General features: G+C 46.4%; 1 protein-coding gene across 1 annotated transcript in view; it reads left to right on the plus strand.

Moving 5' to 3' along the window:
- The window catches only part of WT1 (Wilms tumor 1), a 52,012-nt gene extending 40,429 nt beyond the window's left edge, over window positions 1–11,583 (plus strand). Inside the window, exons 9-12 of the mRNA XM_006753985.1 lie at window positions 1,976–2,126; window positions 6,052–6,141; window positions 6,727–6,810; window positions 10,134–11,583. Of these exons, the coding sequence (XP_006754048.1) occupies window positions 1,976–2,126; window positions 6,052–6,141; window positions 6,727–6,810; window positions 10,134–10,255 (447 nt within the window). The 3' untranslated portion in view covers window positions 10,256–11,583. The remainder of the gene's footprint in view (window positions 1–1,975; window positions 2,127–6,051; window positions 6,142–6,726; window positions 6,811–10,133) is intronic.
- The last annotated feature ends 4,353 nt before the right edge of the window (window positions 11,584–15,936 follow it).

A 15,936-nucleotide genomic window follows, 5' to 3' on the forward strand; every position in this document is an offset into this window, starting at 1 on the left:
CTCTCAACATCCCCTCTCACTTCCTTGCTGATGGCCATTTGATCCTAGCAAGTCTGTTCCTAACTGTATGCTCCTGGGACAGCAGGGACCCCTCCTCTTCTAGAGGGCAGATAGGGCAGCCTCCTCCTCTCCAGAGGCCAACTTGACGGGGGCTGCCTCCCTGGCTCAGGCCAAGGTGTTTCCTGTAGAATCCCATCCTTGCTCTTTTCATGGTTTAATTCGCCTTCTCCATGGTGGGCTACACAGCTCTTATACTAGCATTTGGGGCTAAACGGGCTTGAATTAACGGCCTGCCTTTGACTTGGTCTGCAATGTAAAGTGCCCAAAGGTAGACTCTATCTTGCCAAGCGTTGCTAAGAATAAAAATAACATCAGTAACTGCACCACCTATGGCCGGACACTTTGTAAATGCCAGGCATTGTGCTAAGTTTTATACATGGACTGTTTTTTTTTTTAAAAAAATAGGCTTAATTTTTTTACAACAATGTTTTAGGTTCAAGGGAAAATTGTGCAGAAAGTACAGAGAGTTCCCCTATCTTCCCTCTCCCCTGCTTCTTCCCTGACATAGTCTCTATGTTTATTAATATCTGGCTTTGGTATGGTGCATTTGTTACAATGGATGAGCCAATAGTGACACATTATTGTTAACCAAAGTCCATAGTTCACATTAGGGTTCACTTTTTGTGCTGTGTGGTTCTGTGGGTTTTGCAAAATGCATAATGCCGTGTATCTACCATTACAATATCATACAGAGCAGTTTCACTGCCTAAAAATGCTCCATGTTCTACCTGCTCATCTCTCCCCCCTCTCCCCTTCTCCTGCCCCCATCACCACAGATCTTTTCACTGTCTATAGTTTTGCCTTTTCCCAGAGTGTCATATGGTTGGAATCATACAGTATGTGGCCTTTTCAGAGTGGCTCCTTTCACTTAGTAATACACATTTAAGCTTCTTTCATGTCTATACATTGACTCCTCCTCCTCCATTTAATCCTCAGTATACCTTTATGAGGTAGGTACTATCATTAGCTCCATTTTGTAGGTAAGGAAACTCAAGCCTGGAGAAGATGAGTGACTTGTCCAAAACCACATAGCCGGTAAGAGGTGGAGCAGAGACTTACAATACGACTTGTCTGACTCCAAAAGCCCTGTTTTTAAGCACCTCTTTATACTGCCTCCTAGGGAGTCAGAGGCTGTGAACAGTTTGGGGGAGGAGAGAGTCTCCCAAGAGAATGAAGGGGAGCTTGCCTCATTGTTTCCCTCTAGCTCTTTCTCAGGTAGGACTGACCGTACACATACACTCAGAAGATAAAGGGGCTCAACATGCTGCCCTGGGAAGGATGTGTATGGTGCACAGAGGGCAGACCCAGTGTTTTCTGGTGTCACTGTTAAAGCACTGCACAATGAGCCTCTGGTTTCAGCTCCCCTTCACAGACAACACCCCCAGATCTCAGAGGCTCCTCTTCCTTGTCATTTACTCACAAATGGAAGGTCTGGTTAGTTGGTGCTCATCTGTATCCTGCATGCCTCTCTAATAAGGACATTCCCACCCATTGCAAATTTGGCCCCAATCTTGTGGCCATGCATCTGAGTGGGAGGGAATGGAAGAGAATCTGGGACTTTGGCTTCCAAACCTCACTGCATCTAGTGGAGAAGCTGAGAGGCAGGCTGGACTGGGAGCTCTTCCAGTCACCAGCATTTTTTTTTCCAGATACTCTGGATTATCGACGTCAAACAGACTTCAAGTACTGGTTCTGGCTGGTCAGTAGTGATGACGTCAGAGTGCTGCATTGTAGAATGCACTGATCGGTCATCCGTTAGTGATGTCTGCTGTGGGCATCTGGTGTGTGGAGCAGTTTTAGGCTTCGGCTCTGCCGTCCCTTCCTGGGGTATATTCCAATGCTCACTTTCCCTGGGGACCTGGCACGCATGTTCACCTGTGGCTAAAGCCTGCATTCACTTATGCTCTGCTTGTAGGACGTTCGGCGTGTGCCCGGAGTAGCCCCGACTCTTGTCCGTTCGGCATCTGAGACCAATGAGAAACGCCCCTTCATGTGTGCTTACCCGGGCTGCAATAAGAGATATTTTAAGCTGTCTCACTTACAGATGCACAGCCGGAAGCACACTGGTAAGTGTGTCCACCGTCCAGCCTTGGTTTGGTGAGCTTGGGGCAGGGCTGGTTCCGGAGCTCCTGCTCCTGGGTCTCACACTGCTGGGATGATGGACAGTAGGCATTTTGAAAGATCTGGCTCAGGTGATAGAAAAAGGCTGCAGGGCCATTTTGCATCCTGATTATCCATCCTTTAATAAAGAAGTCAGTAAGCTGTCTTCAGGAAGGGCTGAGCAGAGTGGTGGAAAAAGAATCGCACAGAATTAAAGAGCCTGGTGTTTGAATTCTGGCTTTATCACCAAGTGGTGAGACCTAGCGAAAGTTACTTAACCTCTCTTTGAACTTTATTTGCTTCATGTGAAAAATGGAGATGATAATGCCTACCTTATATAATTGTTAAGAGCCGAATACATTTTAATATTAAATTGGATTAAAGGAATTACAGGTATGAAACACCAAGTGCAGTACCCTATGCCAATAAGTCTGAATAAATGATAGTGTTCCTATTGGAATACTATTAGCATCTCTAAAGAGAGAGGAGCTAGCCTGGGAGTTTGGTACAATCAGATGATTTTGAGAGCTTGATGGGCAAGGTTATCCTAAGATTAGGAAGAGATGGTTCAAAGACAAACTTAATCAACCAGATGAGAATGGGAAAATGGATTGTAGGTTTAATTTTTGTTTTCAATCTTAAAAAAAGATGGTGATTTTTGATTATGTGTCTAGGAAAACTTGATTTTCCCCACAGGTCTGCCTCTGGGAAAGAGACACCTCAAATGTGAACAGCCATTTTACAAATATTTGCCGTTGGCCTGTGGATGGGAGTGAAGTTGGGTCTCCTCTATAGAGAAAGGAGGAAGAGCAGGCTTTTCCGCAGGGCAGCTGGTGCCATACTTTTTCATTTTTAAAATTTTTAAAAATTGATTTGAGAGAGAGAGAGAGAGAGAGAGAGAGAGAGAGGGAGAGAGAAACATTGATGTATGCGAAAAACATTGACTGGTACCTCCCACATGCATCCTGACCAGGGATCGAATCTACGACCTGGATATGTGCCTTGACCAGAAATAGAACCTGCAACCTTTTGGTGTATGGGATGATGCTCCAAACACCTGAGCTACACTGATGAGGGCATTCTTTCCACAATTGAAAGACAGCTTTGTTGTGACGATAAGCATAATTATTTAATACTAGAGGCCCAGTGAATGAAATTCGTGCACTGGGAGGGGGGTGTCCCTCAGCCCAGCCTGCACCCTCTCCAATCTGGGACCCCTTAGGGGATGTACAACTGCCGGTTTAGGCCCAATCCTAAGGATCCTAAGGATCAGGCCTAAACCGGCAGTCCGACATCTCTCTCACAATCCAGGACTGCTGGCTCTCAACTGCTTGCCCGCCTGCCTGCCCCTAACTGCTTCTGCCTGCTGGCCTGATCACCCCCCTAACCACTCCCCTGCCAGCCTGATTGATGCCTAACTGCTCCCATGCTGGCCCAATCGCCCCCAACTGCCCTCCCCTGCTGGCCCGGTTGCCCCCAACTGCACTCCCCTGCTGGCCTGATTGCCCACAACTGTCCTCCCCTGCAGGCCATCTTGTGGTGGTGGGCACCACCATTTTTGAGGGCGTGACAGCAATTAGCATATTCCCTCCTTGTTGGCTGTGGGTGCGTGAGGGTCAATTAGCGTATTCCCTCTTTATTAGATAGGATTACTGCTGAGGTTGCTTTAAGGAAGCTAGAGAAGAAAGTGATCTGCTTTCAGATCTCTAGACCATTGGCTGTTGCTAAGTCATTACATGTAGAGGATGCAGTTCCTGCTTAAACCTGACTTTGCACTCGGTGCACCTCTGGCTTTGAGGCCAAAGATGAGAAAACTGGTGGTATGTTCTGTTTTTACATAGTTTCCTAAATGGGATCATTTGGAAAGTAAATGTTAAGGTTAGAAGGGAGATGGTAAAGGAAAACTCTGCTTGGAAGAATGCGAGGGACTACATTCAAGATGATACAGTTGTAGAAACTTTTAATGGAAAAGAGACACTTAGAAAACAATGAGGGTTAGATGTCTGTGTGAAGGGAAGACAGTAGGCAAGATCTCTAGGACTATCAGAACTGCTAGGGCAGGCTGGTATATAACAATTCTGTGGTCCCCTTCTTGAAAGAGTACAATTTATAGTAACAGTGCAGAGTATAATATTAAGTAATTCTATATTAAATGCTTTCTGTGTGTCAGGCTCTTTACATGCGTTATTTCATTTAATCCTCACACATACAACAATTACCAGCTGGGTGGGGTACAGCGGAAGCAGGATTCAAACTCACGCCTTTTCATTCCCAAGCCACAAGCCCCCAGTTCAAAGGGCATATGGTCTGTTTTGGATCTAGGACATATACAAATGAACAGGGACTAAAAGAGCACATGATAATGTTCTAAACCAGAGGCTGGAGGACTGGGAAGAGTTGTTCAGAGAATATCCATTTGAGCTAGGGTCCAGGAGGTTTCTTGGTGGCAGATGGGTGTGGGCTGACCATCAAGGTTAAAGTCGGGCAGAAAAAGGAAAAACAGGAGCAGAAACAGAAAGGCAGGGAAAAGAAATGCGACCAAATAGTGGTATTGTCCTCCCCAATTGTAGAGATGAAGCTAAGTCACTCCCTGGGCTGGGGACAAGTGGCAAGTTAAGGAAAGGCTCCTGCCCTCAGGAATTTCCAGCCGGTGGAGGAGGCAGACCTGGGCACAGCCCACCGCATTCGATGTTCTGTAATAAATTCTATAAGGAGGGAAGGAGGGGCTCTCAGTCTGCACACGACATTTCCAGGAAGGCATCACAGATGAACAGGCATTTGTGAGGAACTTAGAGCAGACTTTTTGCCGGTAGGAACGTGGGGATAGGGACCAAGGGCATTTAGTGTGAGCAAAGTGTGAGGCAGATTTCGGGAATGGTGAGCTCTGTTATAGCAGGAATACAGATTACTCAGGGGAGATAGAGGAGGTCATGGGGCTGGATAGGTAACTAGGGACTGCCCTGCAATGGAAAGACCCGACGGAGCCCTGGTGGTGGGGAGGTGGCGGGGCGGATGGGAGGACTTGCTCTCCATCCCAGAATGCGGGTGACTCAGAATTCTCATACGAAGGTGGAAAGGCCCGAGGTCTCTGAGTGCACTCTTGGGGCTCAGCTCCCAGTGTTTGGCTGAACTCTCTTGAGCGAGGACAGGGTGGGGCTTCTCCATTCTGAGACAGGAGGTTGTGTAATCCCACTACTGACTTCTCTCTGATAAAGGGATAGCAAAATCTTTCTAAGCTCCTGGTTTAACTTGAGCGTCTCACAACCATGGAACTGTTTATGCTTGACTCAGGAATGAGAAGTCAGTAGCAGAGAACACCAAATCTTTAGGCCATAAAATATGGGCCTGCTCCAAGGCACGTCCATCTCAGAATTCTGCCTCAGACTCAGTCTAGGAGTTAAGATTTCTTTCGTTTGTTATTTGTCTAAATATTCTCTGCCAGTGATTTTTGAGCACGCTTCTGTGCTAGGTACTGGGCTAAGCCCTTTCTGTAGATGGTCTGGTTTAATCAGTTTATAAATCCTTGGAAGTTGTCAGATTATTGGCCCCATTTCACAATAAGGAAACCACAGCTCACCCAGCCCTTACAGTGCCAGGGTGGGATGTGGCCCCGGTCTCAGACTCCAGAACCTGGGTTTCCGTTCACTTCTAACCGGGAGGTGAGGGACCATCCTCATTCACCTAGCGCCCCCAGTCTTCAGTCACTGACAGTGAGCCCATGGATAGGTGGGCCTTTGACCACATGCTGCATTTGGCAAGGCCATACTAACATGCTCCACCAAAGTGCCTGAGGCATTTGGGGACCCCTTCAGTCCCAAGAGAAGAGGTTGCCTTTAATGAGATCCCCACTTCCAGTATCATTTTCAAATGGAGTCTGTGTCTTCCTCCAAGGTGAGAAACCATACCAGTGTGACTTCAAGGACTGTGAGCGAAGGTTTTCTCGTTCAGACCAGCTCAAAAGACACCAAAGGAGACACACAGGTTTGTAGGTTCACTTCTCATTGCCGGCAGTGTGCTCCCTTGCATTACAGTTGATGTTGTGATTTTTCTTTGTTGTTAAATATGGATGTGAGAGGGTCAGCCATTTGTTTCATTTTTCTAATTTTTTTTCTAATTGCTGGGGATTTTCTTCTCTTAAAAAAAAGAAATGGAGGAAAGAAAGAAGCACCCCATATTTATCATGCAGACCACAGAACAGTGAGGTTCAACATAGCTACTTGCTGATGATACACTGAGCACCAGTAAAGATCATGGGTGGTGGAGATCGGAATCCCATCTGTAGAGTATGATTCTCTTTTTCAGTCTTGGACACAGTTGAGACCTTGGTCAGAAGTTGGACATCTGTGGTTAAAGAATAATTGTTTCCAAGAGCAGAAGCAGGTCTCCAGGGTTATGCACAGAATCGGGTGGTTCATGCTGGGCCTGGGGGAAATCTGAGGGTGAGGCAGATGCTGCAGGCGTGGCTGGAAATGCCCGGCTCCTCCGACCTCCGGGAAGCAGGCCTTGTAGGCCTCGTCATGCTCCCACGTTCTTCGGGCTGCGGTTAGACCTTCTCTGTCCGTCTAGGTGTGAAACCATTCCAGTGTAAAACTTGTCAGCGAAAGTTCTCCCGGTCCGACCACCTGAAGACCCACACCAGGACTCATACAGGTAAAACAAGTGCGTAAACTTTTCTTCACATTTATTTTTCATTATTTTTTAAACTACTGTTGGAATGAAGTTGTTTATGATGAGAGAGATTGGAAAAGACTAGTGTAAAATGGTTCTAAACAGGTTTAGACTCAGATGAAAGAAAGAACATTCTATGGCTATTTTACACAACATTGTTTAAGAAGGGGCGGGGGATTGATACAGAATAGAAGAGAGATGTGAAAAGAACTTTTCATGAGTCTCCAAAATAAGAATGAAGAGATAACGTAGGTCCCTCTGTTCCCAATTTGTTTCATCATATTTTTTTTTTATCACTCAGCTTGATAGGATAATCAACCTCACAGAAGAACAACAGAAATTCCAGCAAGCCCATATCTAGCAAGCTAAACATTTATTCTCTGAAAGTTGATGTTTCATGACACTATTTTCAGAGATCTGAATTCTTTCTCTGCTAAAAGTTAGTGCCCCAGGAGCTGCCATGATTTCTGCCAGACTCACATCAGTATGTGGATGCTATTTCCTTTGTACTAGTCTAGAGAAGGGGAATCTAGCATTTATTCACTGGCTGTTGAAGGCTTTTGCTTCTCCGTAAGGCTGGTGTGATTCATAATGAAAATGACACCACCTTTGTTGTGTATTTTATAGCTTTGGAAAGAGGGCCAATGTCTAGGTTATCTTACTTTATCTTAACATCATCCTTGTAAGAAGAGTAGGGCAGGCATGTTTTATCCCCATTTTACAGATGAGGAGACTGAGGCACATAGTGATTAAATGACTTGTGTAAAGTCCTAAAGCTAGTAAGTAGCAAACCCAGTTGTATCTGCTCCCAGCCCACCATATGCCTTCTTTGTTGGAGAAAGGTTTGGGGGGTTGGGGTTTACCTCACAGCCCAAGGAGGAAAGAGAATCAAGTAGAAAGTCAGCAGAGTTGAATACCATTGATAGACTGAGGAGAATGAAGACAGCAAGAGAGAGGGTTGGACAGGACTTTGGCCGCATGGCTCGGGGTAGGGACTGGGAGCAGGAGCCAGATTAGAAAGAGCAGAGGAACAGTGAGCAGGAGGTAGAGCAGTGGTTCTCAACCTTGGCTGCACATCAGAATCACCTGGGAATCTTTTTAAAATCCTGATTTCTGGGCCTCGTCCTCCGGAAATTCTGTTTCTTTGTTACTAATGTTGTGGCCTCACCCCATAACAAAAAAACAGAATTTTCGGAGGATGAGGCCCAGAAATCAGGATTTTAAAAAGATTCCCAGGTGATTCTGATGTGCAGCCAAGGTTGAGAACCACTGAGGTAAAGGAAGGCATGGCGTCATGAGCCCCTCGTGCAGTCCCAGATTTTCAACCCAAACATGCTGCTCTTACAGACAGAGTCAAGGCAGCTGTGCCCCAGAGTTGGTGGGATGGGCATCTCGTTGGCCCTACTCAGATGCCTTTGGTGTTGCTTCTTTGCCTTAGTCCTGAGCTCATAATTTGGTGCGAAAGAGTTTCTATTCCTTGTACCTCAACCCCCAAACCTGTGCATATCTGCATATGTCCTGGTGACGTAGGTTACCAGTAGACTATTTAACGCTATACTTGATGGGCCCCCAGCTCTGATCCTGGGTCAGCACCTCCCCTGGGACATTTCTTAGTGCTTGTCCTGAACAGTAGTTCTCAGAAAAGGTGAAGTGGGACCATTGATATCATGAGAAGATCCCCTAGGTGGTACAAGGGATTGGCTTGTACTGTGGCACTTGTACTCAGTGTGAAGTCACAGCTATATTTGCTTTATGGAGGTGGGATACAACAAAGTGCACGGGTTTTGAAATTAGACTGACCTGAATTGGAGTCTTGCCTGCATCTGCCTTGCCCAGATGTCCACTATCATCTGTAGAGTGGGGATAACAACACTTCCCTTACAGAGCTATTCTAAGGAGTACATGTGGCAAGCCACACACACACACACACACACACACATATTAGAGGCCCGGTGCACAAATTTGTGTACGGGTGGGGTCCCTCGACCTGGCCAGCAGTCGGGGCTGATGGAGGCATCTTGCCCAGCCCTGGCCAGGGCCGCAAGAGGTTCCGATCAGGGCATTTGGGGCCGGCTGTCCAGGGGGAGAGGCCACAGGAGGTTGGCTGTGGGAGTGCACTGACCACTAAGGGCAGCTCCTGCATTGAGCATCTGCCCGCTGGTGGTCAGTGTGCATCATAGTGATTGGTCAACCGGTCTTTCAGGTCATTCCGGTCGTTTGTTCATAACAGTCATTTAGGCTTTTATATATATAAATGATGGTCAGCGCAAAGCTTGGCATACTTTAGGCACTTGATAAATGCTAATTATCTTCCCTGTACAGAATGAGGCTTGGAAAGAACTTCTGAGGTCACCTTAGATGGAGAAGGTTTGATCTTTTGGCAGACTTGTTAACAATCTCAAAACTATGCCTCAACTAGAATTTTCTGTGTAACAGAATTATGCTCTGAATAACATTTTAAGGAAATAGAAGCAAATACCATGCACACTAGTATCAGTGACTTACTTAAAATACTCAGCCTGTCCAGAATCTCTATACAGAGATAGGAAAGCTGCAGTCACAGCTCTACTGCTGGATGGCAGTTAATCAGTAACATCTAGGGTGACCATCCTGAGGCCCTTGCAGCCCAGATAAGTTCAATGCCCTACTTACACAGTTCATAAAACAGTTTAACAGGAGAGTTTGAAATAAGTGTTCCCCTCCCTTCATTTTATATGATTACCCAGACATTTCCATTCATAGTCTCTCATTTCCCAAGTCTTCTGACTTAATAATCCTATATCATAAAAGGCTAATATGCAAATCGACTGAACAGCAGAACAGCCAGTCACTATGATGTGCACTGACCACCAGGGAGCAGACGCTCAATGCAGGATCTGCCCCCTGGTGGTCAGTGTGCTCCCACAGGGGGAGTGCCACTCAGCCAGAAGTTGGGCTCATGGCTGGCGAGTGCAGTGGTGGTGGCAGGAGCCTCTCCAGCTTCTGAGGCAGTCAGCAATCCCCCGAGGGCTCCCGGACTGCGAGAGGGCACAGGCCGGACTGAGGGATACCCCCCTCACCACACCACAAGGGCATGAATTTCATGCACCCGACCTCTAGTATTTCCTAATTTGTTACAGTATTTTAAGGCCTCAGAAGTGCTACCATCTCAGAGCTGCCCCTGAAGTGAGCCTGGTGCGTTAGCTTAGGAACAAAACTAGAGGGAATCAAGAGTGGGTGCCTTGTGGCATTAACTTGGGCCTTTGAGAGTTAAACATATACCATCTTTTCCGTTGCAAGTATCTGACTGGCAATTGTGTCAACAGGTGAAAAGCCCTTCAGCTGTCGGTGGCCCAGTTGTCAGAAAAAGTTCGCCCGGTCAGACGAATTAGTCCGCCATCACAACATGCACCAGAGAAACATGACCAAGCTCCAGCTGGCACTTTGAGGGGGCCAACCTAGGGACAGAGCTGTGTCCCAGGCAGGACAGTGTGGGAACTGCTTTCCAATCTGACTTTAAAAATCCCTCCTCACTCACCTCTCTAAGAAGGAAATGGCAGTTCGCCTTCATCCAGCTTCCAAGACAAGATGCGTGTACTACTGGATCCCACCAGGTTTCCCCGGAGAAGGTGGCCTCCACTCCGCCAACTTGTAGTTGACTCACAAGGCCCTGGAGAGGTGGCCAGCGACAGACATCGCTGTTTGGTCTGGATTTCCCAGTGTAAGAAGAACCATTGTTGAGAAGGTTCCCCCACCCTCTTCTTTTACGCTCATTTTCACTGGGAATGGAGTCATTGTACCATTTTCCATCATAGAATATTTATAGGCCAGGGCATGTGTATGTGTCTGCTAATGTAAACTTTGTCATGGTTTCCATTTACTAACAGCTATAGCAAGAAATAAATCAGAGAGCAGGGCCCTGGGGGTGAGACCTGTCCGACAGTGCGGAGGTTAGGCAGGCTGCTGTGCGCTGCCAGGCAGTTTTTACAGCTCGTATGTTTCAAGCAGCTGAAAAAAAGAATCAGAACTAACTAGCAACTCTGTAGAGAAATATGAAAGAATATTACCATTCAGTTAATTCAATGTTGACATTAACACAATGCTCTTAAGACACCGTGTTTGAAGATCTGAGATTTTGGTTTTGTGTTCATTTTTGACTTTTTGAATTGTCGTCATAGGCGTCTTCAGAGATGTACATATCTCCTCCACAAAGGAAGTGGAATTCATTTTTATCATGTGGGGTGTCCTTAGAGTCCTTCACGTGTACAGGCCACCCTGGTTATGTGGCTTCGAGTTGTAAAAATTAAAGCGACTCGAAAAGAAATAGGGCTGATCTGAGATCTCACTGATAAGACTGTTCTTCAGTAACTTAAGTAACTTTGGATCTACAAGTATATGTGCAAGAAAATGATACTTACTAGGGTGAGGAAATCCATTGTTTAAAGGTAATTGGATGTGTGTGATTTTTTTTTTCCTGATTTTTAAGGGAGGGAGTTGTTTATTTACTGTTGCTTGAAATTATTGTGTAAATATATCTATCTGAGAATGATTTGCTCTTTGACAACTAAAGTTAGGAAATGTGTAAACGTTAGATGCATCACTGTCTCGGTGTTGATCTTACAACGTATGGATAACACTAAAAATGTAACCTGCATTTTTTTCACTTTGCTCTCAATTAAAGTCTATTCAAAAGGAAAGTGGCAAGATTCTGTCAGCCCTATTGAGCTCAAACTTTTGAGCCTCTTTTAAATAGGTAAGAAGATACCGCCGACATCAATGACCGCCAGTTGAGCCTATCCCAGGTCCTGACCACTATTTATTTCCTCCTGTGGGAACTCAGGAGGCAGTTATCCCTCAGAGGAGCAGCCAGAGAGCCCCACTTCTGCTCGCATCTTAAAGGGACTGCGTGGGAGCTGGCTGAATGGGCTCGTGGACAGCATGGTGGGGATTGTGTTTTAGGGTCATTTTAATCAGGCTATCATTGCATCACTTCTTTTTCCAGGTCAGCAAAAGAGAATAGAGAGATACTAACGATTATGAGTCTTTTTTGAAAAGTTCACCATTACACACGACCATCAGGAGGGTAGAAGCTGAACACCTAGTACAAGTGAATTTACAGCTATCGTCGCCGTAAATCAGCTCAGCAGGTTGAAAACCACTTAGACGTTCCAGGGCGGCCAAGTGTGAAAGCCAAGATCTACATTATCTATAAACTATAAACTCTCTTTCCGGTTTTGGTGTATGGTTTTCCAGTTGTAAATAAGGAGATTAATTTGGTGTCGCCTTCTCTGCTCCATTATCTTGGAGCTTGCAGGCATTCCGGGTTTCATTTCTCCCCTTTACATGTATATGGAGCAGCCTGTGGCTGAGCCACGGAGACTCTTTTCTGCATCGAAGTGCAGCTCCAAGTTCTGGCCACTTAAAAGGCAGGTCCTGGGGCCCCTCTTAGTTTGCATCTGGCTCTTGCATCACTGTTAATTATAGCGAGTGCGGTGACTCATCTGTATCAGCCCTTTTTATCTTTTCCTGCCAGAAGACAGCATTTCTCTGGAGAAGCTCAGGACAAGCATGGCAAACGTCAGCGAGTCCAAGGGAGCCAGGTTTTGCAACAAAAGCAAAGTCACATGGTTTCAACGGCACGAGGAAGACCAGAAATTCTCACACTCCCCTAGCAGTGTAGCTTGCAGTTAAGGTCACGGGCTTTGGAAAGCAGACCAACCTGGGTTCTAACCCTAAATTCCCAGTTTCCTCGTCTGTGATGTAGGGACAAAAGAATTCCCTGCTTCATAAGGTTCTTAGGGTCAGAGTGAGGATTAAATGGGGGGAGGGGGTGTTGTGGGGTGGGAAGGTATGAAAGCATCTAGTACACAGCAAAGGCATAAGAAATATTACCGAGGAAACCGATTATCCACCTGCTGATTTTCTTTACCTCCCACTCCCCCAGGCATTGCCGTGCAGTGTCCAGGCATCTTCACAGACCAGCTTTGCCAAATAACAAGCAGCTCCATTTCTATATGCCCCAAACCAGAGTTAAGGTTTGTAGCCATAGGGCTCTTGCCAGCCTCCCCAGAGAGACTGCCTCCACCTGCTTCCTGTCTTCGGTAAAACACCTGGTGGCACTGAGTGTGTGTTTCTGGGACCCATGGTGTTGATCGTTAGCAGGTTGTCAGGATGAGAGTTGGTCAGTAGAAGCTCTATCTTTAGCCTGGGCTAGAGACTGTATTAGGTGCAGTTGTCAAAATGTGCATTTTTCCATCTTTACTATAATGCCAGTTTCAGGGTATGAGTCAATATTTTTAAAAGGCTATCTCGAGCCCCCCTGTCCTGTCCCCCAAGGATCTTTTCAGACCATTCTAGTTATCCCTAGCCCTCATCTCTCAACTTCTGTAGCCCTCAGAGTATGTAACGTTAGTCTGCACATATGGCTGTATTGTTTTCCCATCTGGGACAATCTGTAAGCCGGACGGAACAAGTATTATTCCCACTTTACAGCCGAGACAGCTGAGGTTCAGTGACAGTAAGTGGCTGAGGCAGGCCTTGGTCCTGGTGTTTTGCACTCAAGTTTCTTTCTGAAACGTGCTTGATGATTTGACTTGCTCCTTTGTTTCATATTTATGAGTCATGTCTTGCCAACCAGAGTGTGAGCTTCCAGAGGGAAGGAACAGACTTTTACCCTTTCCTGAGTTACTAGCATCAGGGTTTCTCAACCTTAGTAGTCCTAGACCAGTGATGGCGAACCTATGACACGCGAACTCATTTTTTTGGTTGACTTTTCTTTGTTAAATGGCATTTAAATATATAAAATAAGTATCAAAATATAAGTCTTTGTTTTACTATGGTTGCAAATATCAAAAAAATTCTATATGTGACACAGCACCAGAGTTAAGTTAGGGTTTTTCAAAATGCTGACACGCCGAGCTCAAAAGGTTCGCCATCACTGTCCCAGACATTGCCCGAGGAGTTGGTTAAGTGCAGACTCAGATTCAGCAGTTCTGGGGCAGAGCCTGAGATTGTGCATTTCTAACAAGCTCCCAGGCGATTCCCACCCTGTAGCCCATACTTTACGTAGCAAGGACTTGAAAGGTGGGCTCATAGATACTTGCTGAAAAGTGACTGATGGGATTTGTACTTGAAATTCCTGAGACTGCATTGAGTCTTTCCAGAATGGCCAGCACAGACAGCTCTGGGCTCTGCTGTGATGGTCCATGGGGCTGTGGGTCAGGACATTCATGCTGAATGCAGTCAGAAGAACTGCACGAGTTAGCCCAGGCGAATCCACCCATGAGGTTTATTTTCAAACACAGTCTGCCCATCCTCTGTCAGTGACTTGCCACAAGCAGGGGAGACCTCCCCAGGTACGATAAGGTGTGGCGCATGGTCACACCTGCATGTTTAGTCCTTGTGCCTCATTCGGTTCACATCTCAACAATAGGCCTCTACCTCCCTGACACCCACACAATGAAATGTTATGGCTTTGGAGAAGATTTAGACCATGTGAGCAAGCAGCAGACATTCCCACATCTTGCTTCGCTCTCTTGGGTGCTGAAGGGCAAAGGCAATGACTCCTAGAAGCGTGTTCTCCCTGCTGGATGTTTGCACCTCTGCTCTTGGGCTAACAGGTGTGTGTGTGTGTGTGTATGTGTAAAACAGTGGTTATCAACTGGGGGCACTTTTCCTCAAGCCTCCCAGCAGGCAGAGTGGCTTGTAGGAATTTCTCACAGGTAAATGTATAAGAACCACAGCAAGGAAAACTGATCCCTAAGAAAACACTGAAGGCCTTGGCCCTTTTCAGGCAGGTCTTTGCTTCTAGTCTATTTATCAAGTGATTGAAACTCTGTGCAAGACTTAATAAATCCACCGAAATGCTCAAGATGACAATGACCGCATCTGGCCCAATTCGTTGCACTGAGGAGAAAGCAGCAGCTTCACTGGAGGGCTCTGGGCTTTTCTCGATTTTTCAAGCAAAATCACGATTCTGTTAGTTTTCAGACTGACATTGGGAAGGAAAGAAAGAGCCAGGCAGCACAGGAAGGGTGGTCTTTGAGAGGGCTGGAAGCCCCCCAGACCAGCCAGCAGACAGCCATCCACAGTCATGCCCTCCTGAAGAACGGGATTCAGAGACTGGTGAGGGCATAGGGACAAGCTCCCGAGGATCGAGACTGCAAAGTCAGTGCCTTTCTGCACAATCTGAAGATCAGCCAGCTACGAGTGGAAGCCTCAGACAGAAAGATCTCAGATGTAAGCAGCTAAGGCAGAACACATGATCAAATGTGAGCTTAGGAGATAATGAGATGTTTTTATGGAGCAGGGGAGGATTGAAGGATGGTCCAGGGAATGGGGCTGAGATAAATGTAGAGGGTGGGTTGGTTGAAACAAGTGGCTTCTCCCCCTCACAGCATCCCAGGAGCATTGGTGATGTTGACACTGAGCGAGAAGGATTGCCTGACACGGCAGGGATTCCGAGGGCCACTGAGGAGGCAGTTAGACTCCGGGAGAGAGAGGAAGGAGGGGTGGAAAGAGGGAAACAACTTTGGGAAGAAACATGAGGCAGATGAGGAATGGAGTGCGGATGTCAGGGAGGTCTGACAGGAAGAGGGGGCTTCTGTCTGACAGGGCCTGACCCTCATGTGAACCCACACCAGCACTGTGAACACACACCCAGGGCTGTCCCGAATAGGAGATGCTCAAGTGCTAGCATGAAAATGATAAGAATGTGCACTTATTGGACAAGCCAATGCCATTTTACATGAATTCTCTTATTGAGAACGATCCCATTTTACAGATGAAGACATGGAGGCTCCTACAGCTCATGTATGACAGAGTTGAGATTCTAACCCAGGGGTGGGCAAACTTTTTGACTCGAGGGCCACAGTGGGTTCTTAAACTGGACCGGAACAAAAGCATGGATGGAGTGTTTGTGTGAACTAATATAAATTCAAAGTAAATATCATTACATAAAAGGGTACGGTCTTTTTTTTCAATAGTTTTATTCATTTCAAACGGGCCGGATCCGGCCCGCAGGCCGTAGTTTGCCCACGGCTGCCCAATGCTGTCTCAAAGCCCTCACTGTATGGTATTTATGCCCCTAGTCTCAGGGCACGTTGGCCCTGTGAACCAGAGGAGCAGGAA

This window comes from Myotis davidii, unplaced genomic scaffold, assembly GCF_000327345.1.
Source record: "Myotis davidii unplaced genomic scaffold, ASM32734v1 scaffold330, whole genome shotgun sequence".
NCBI lineage: Eukaryota > Metazoa > Chordata > Mammalia > Chiroptera > Vespertilionidae > Myotis > Myotis davidii.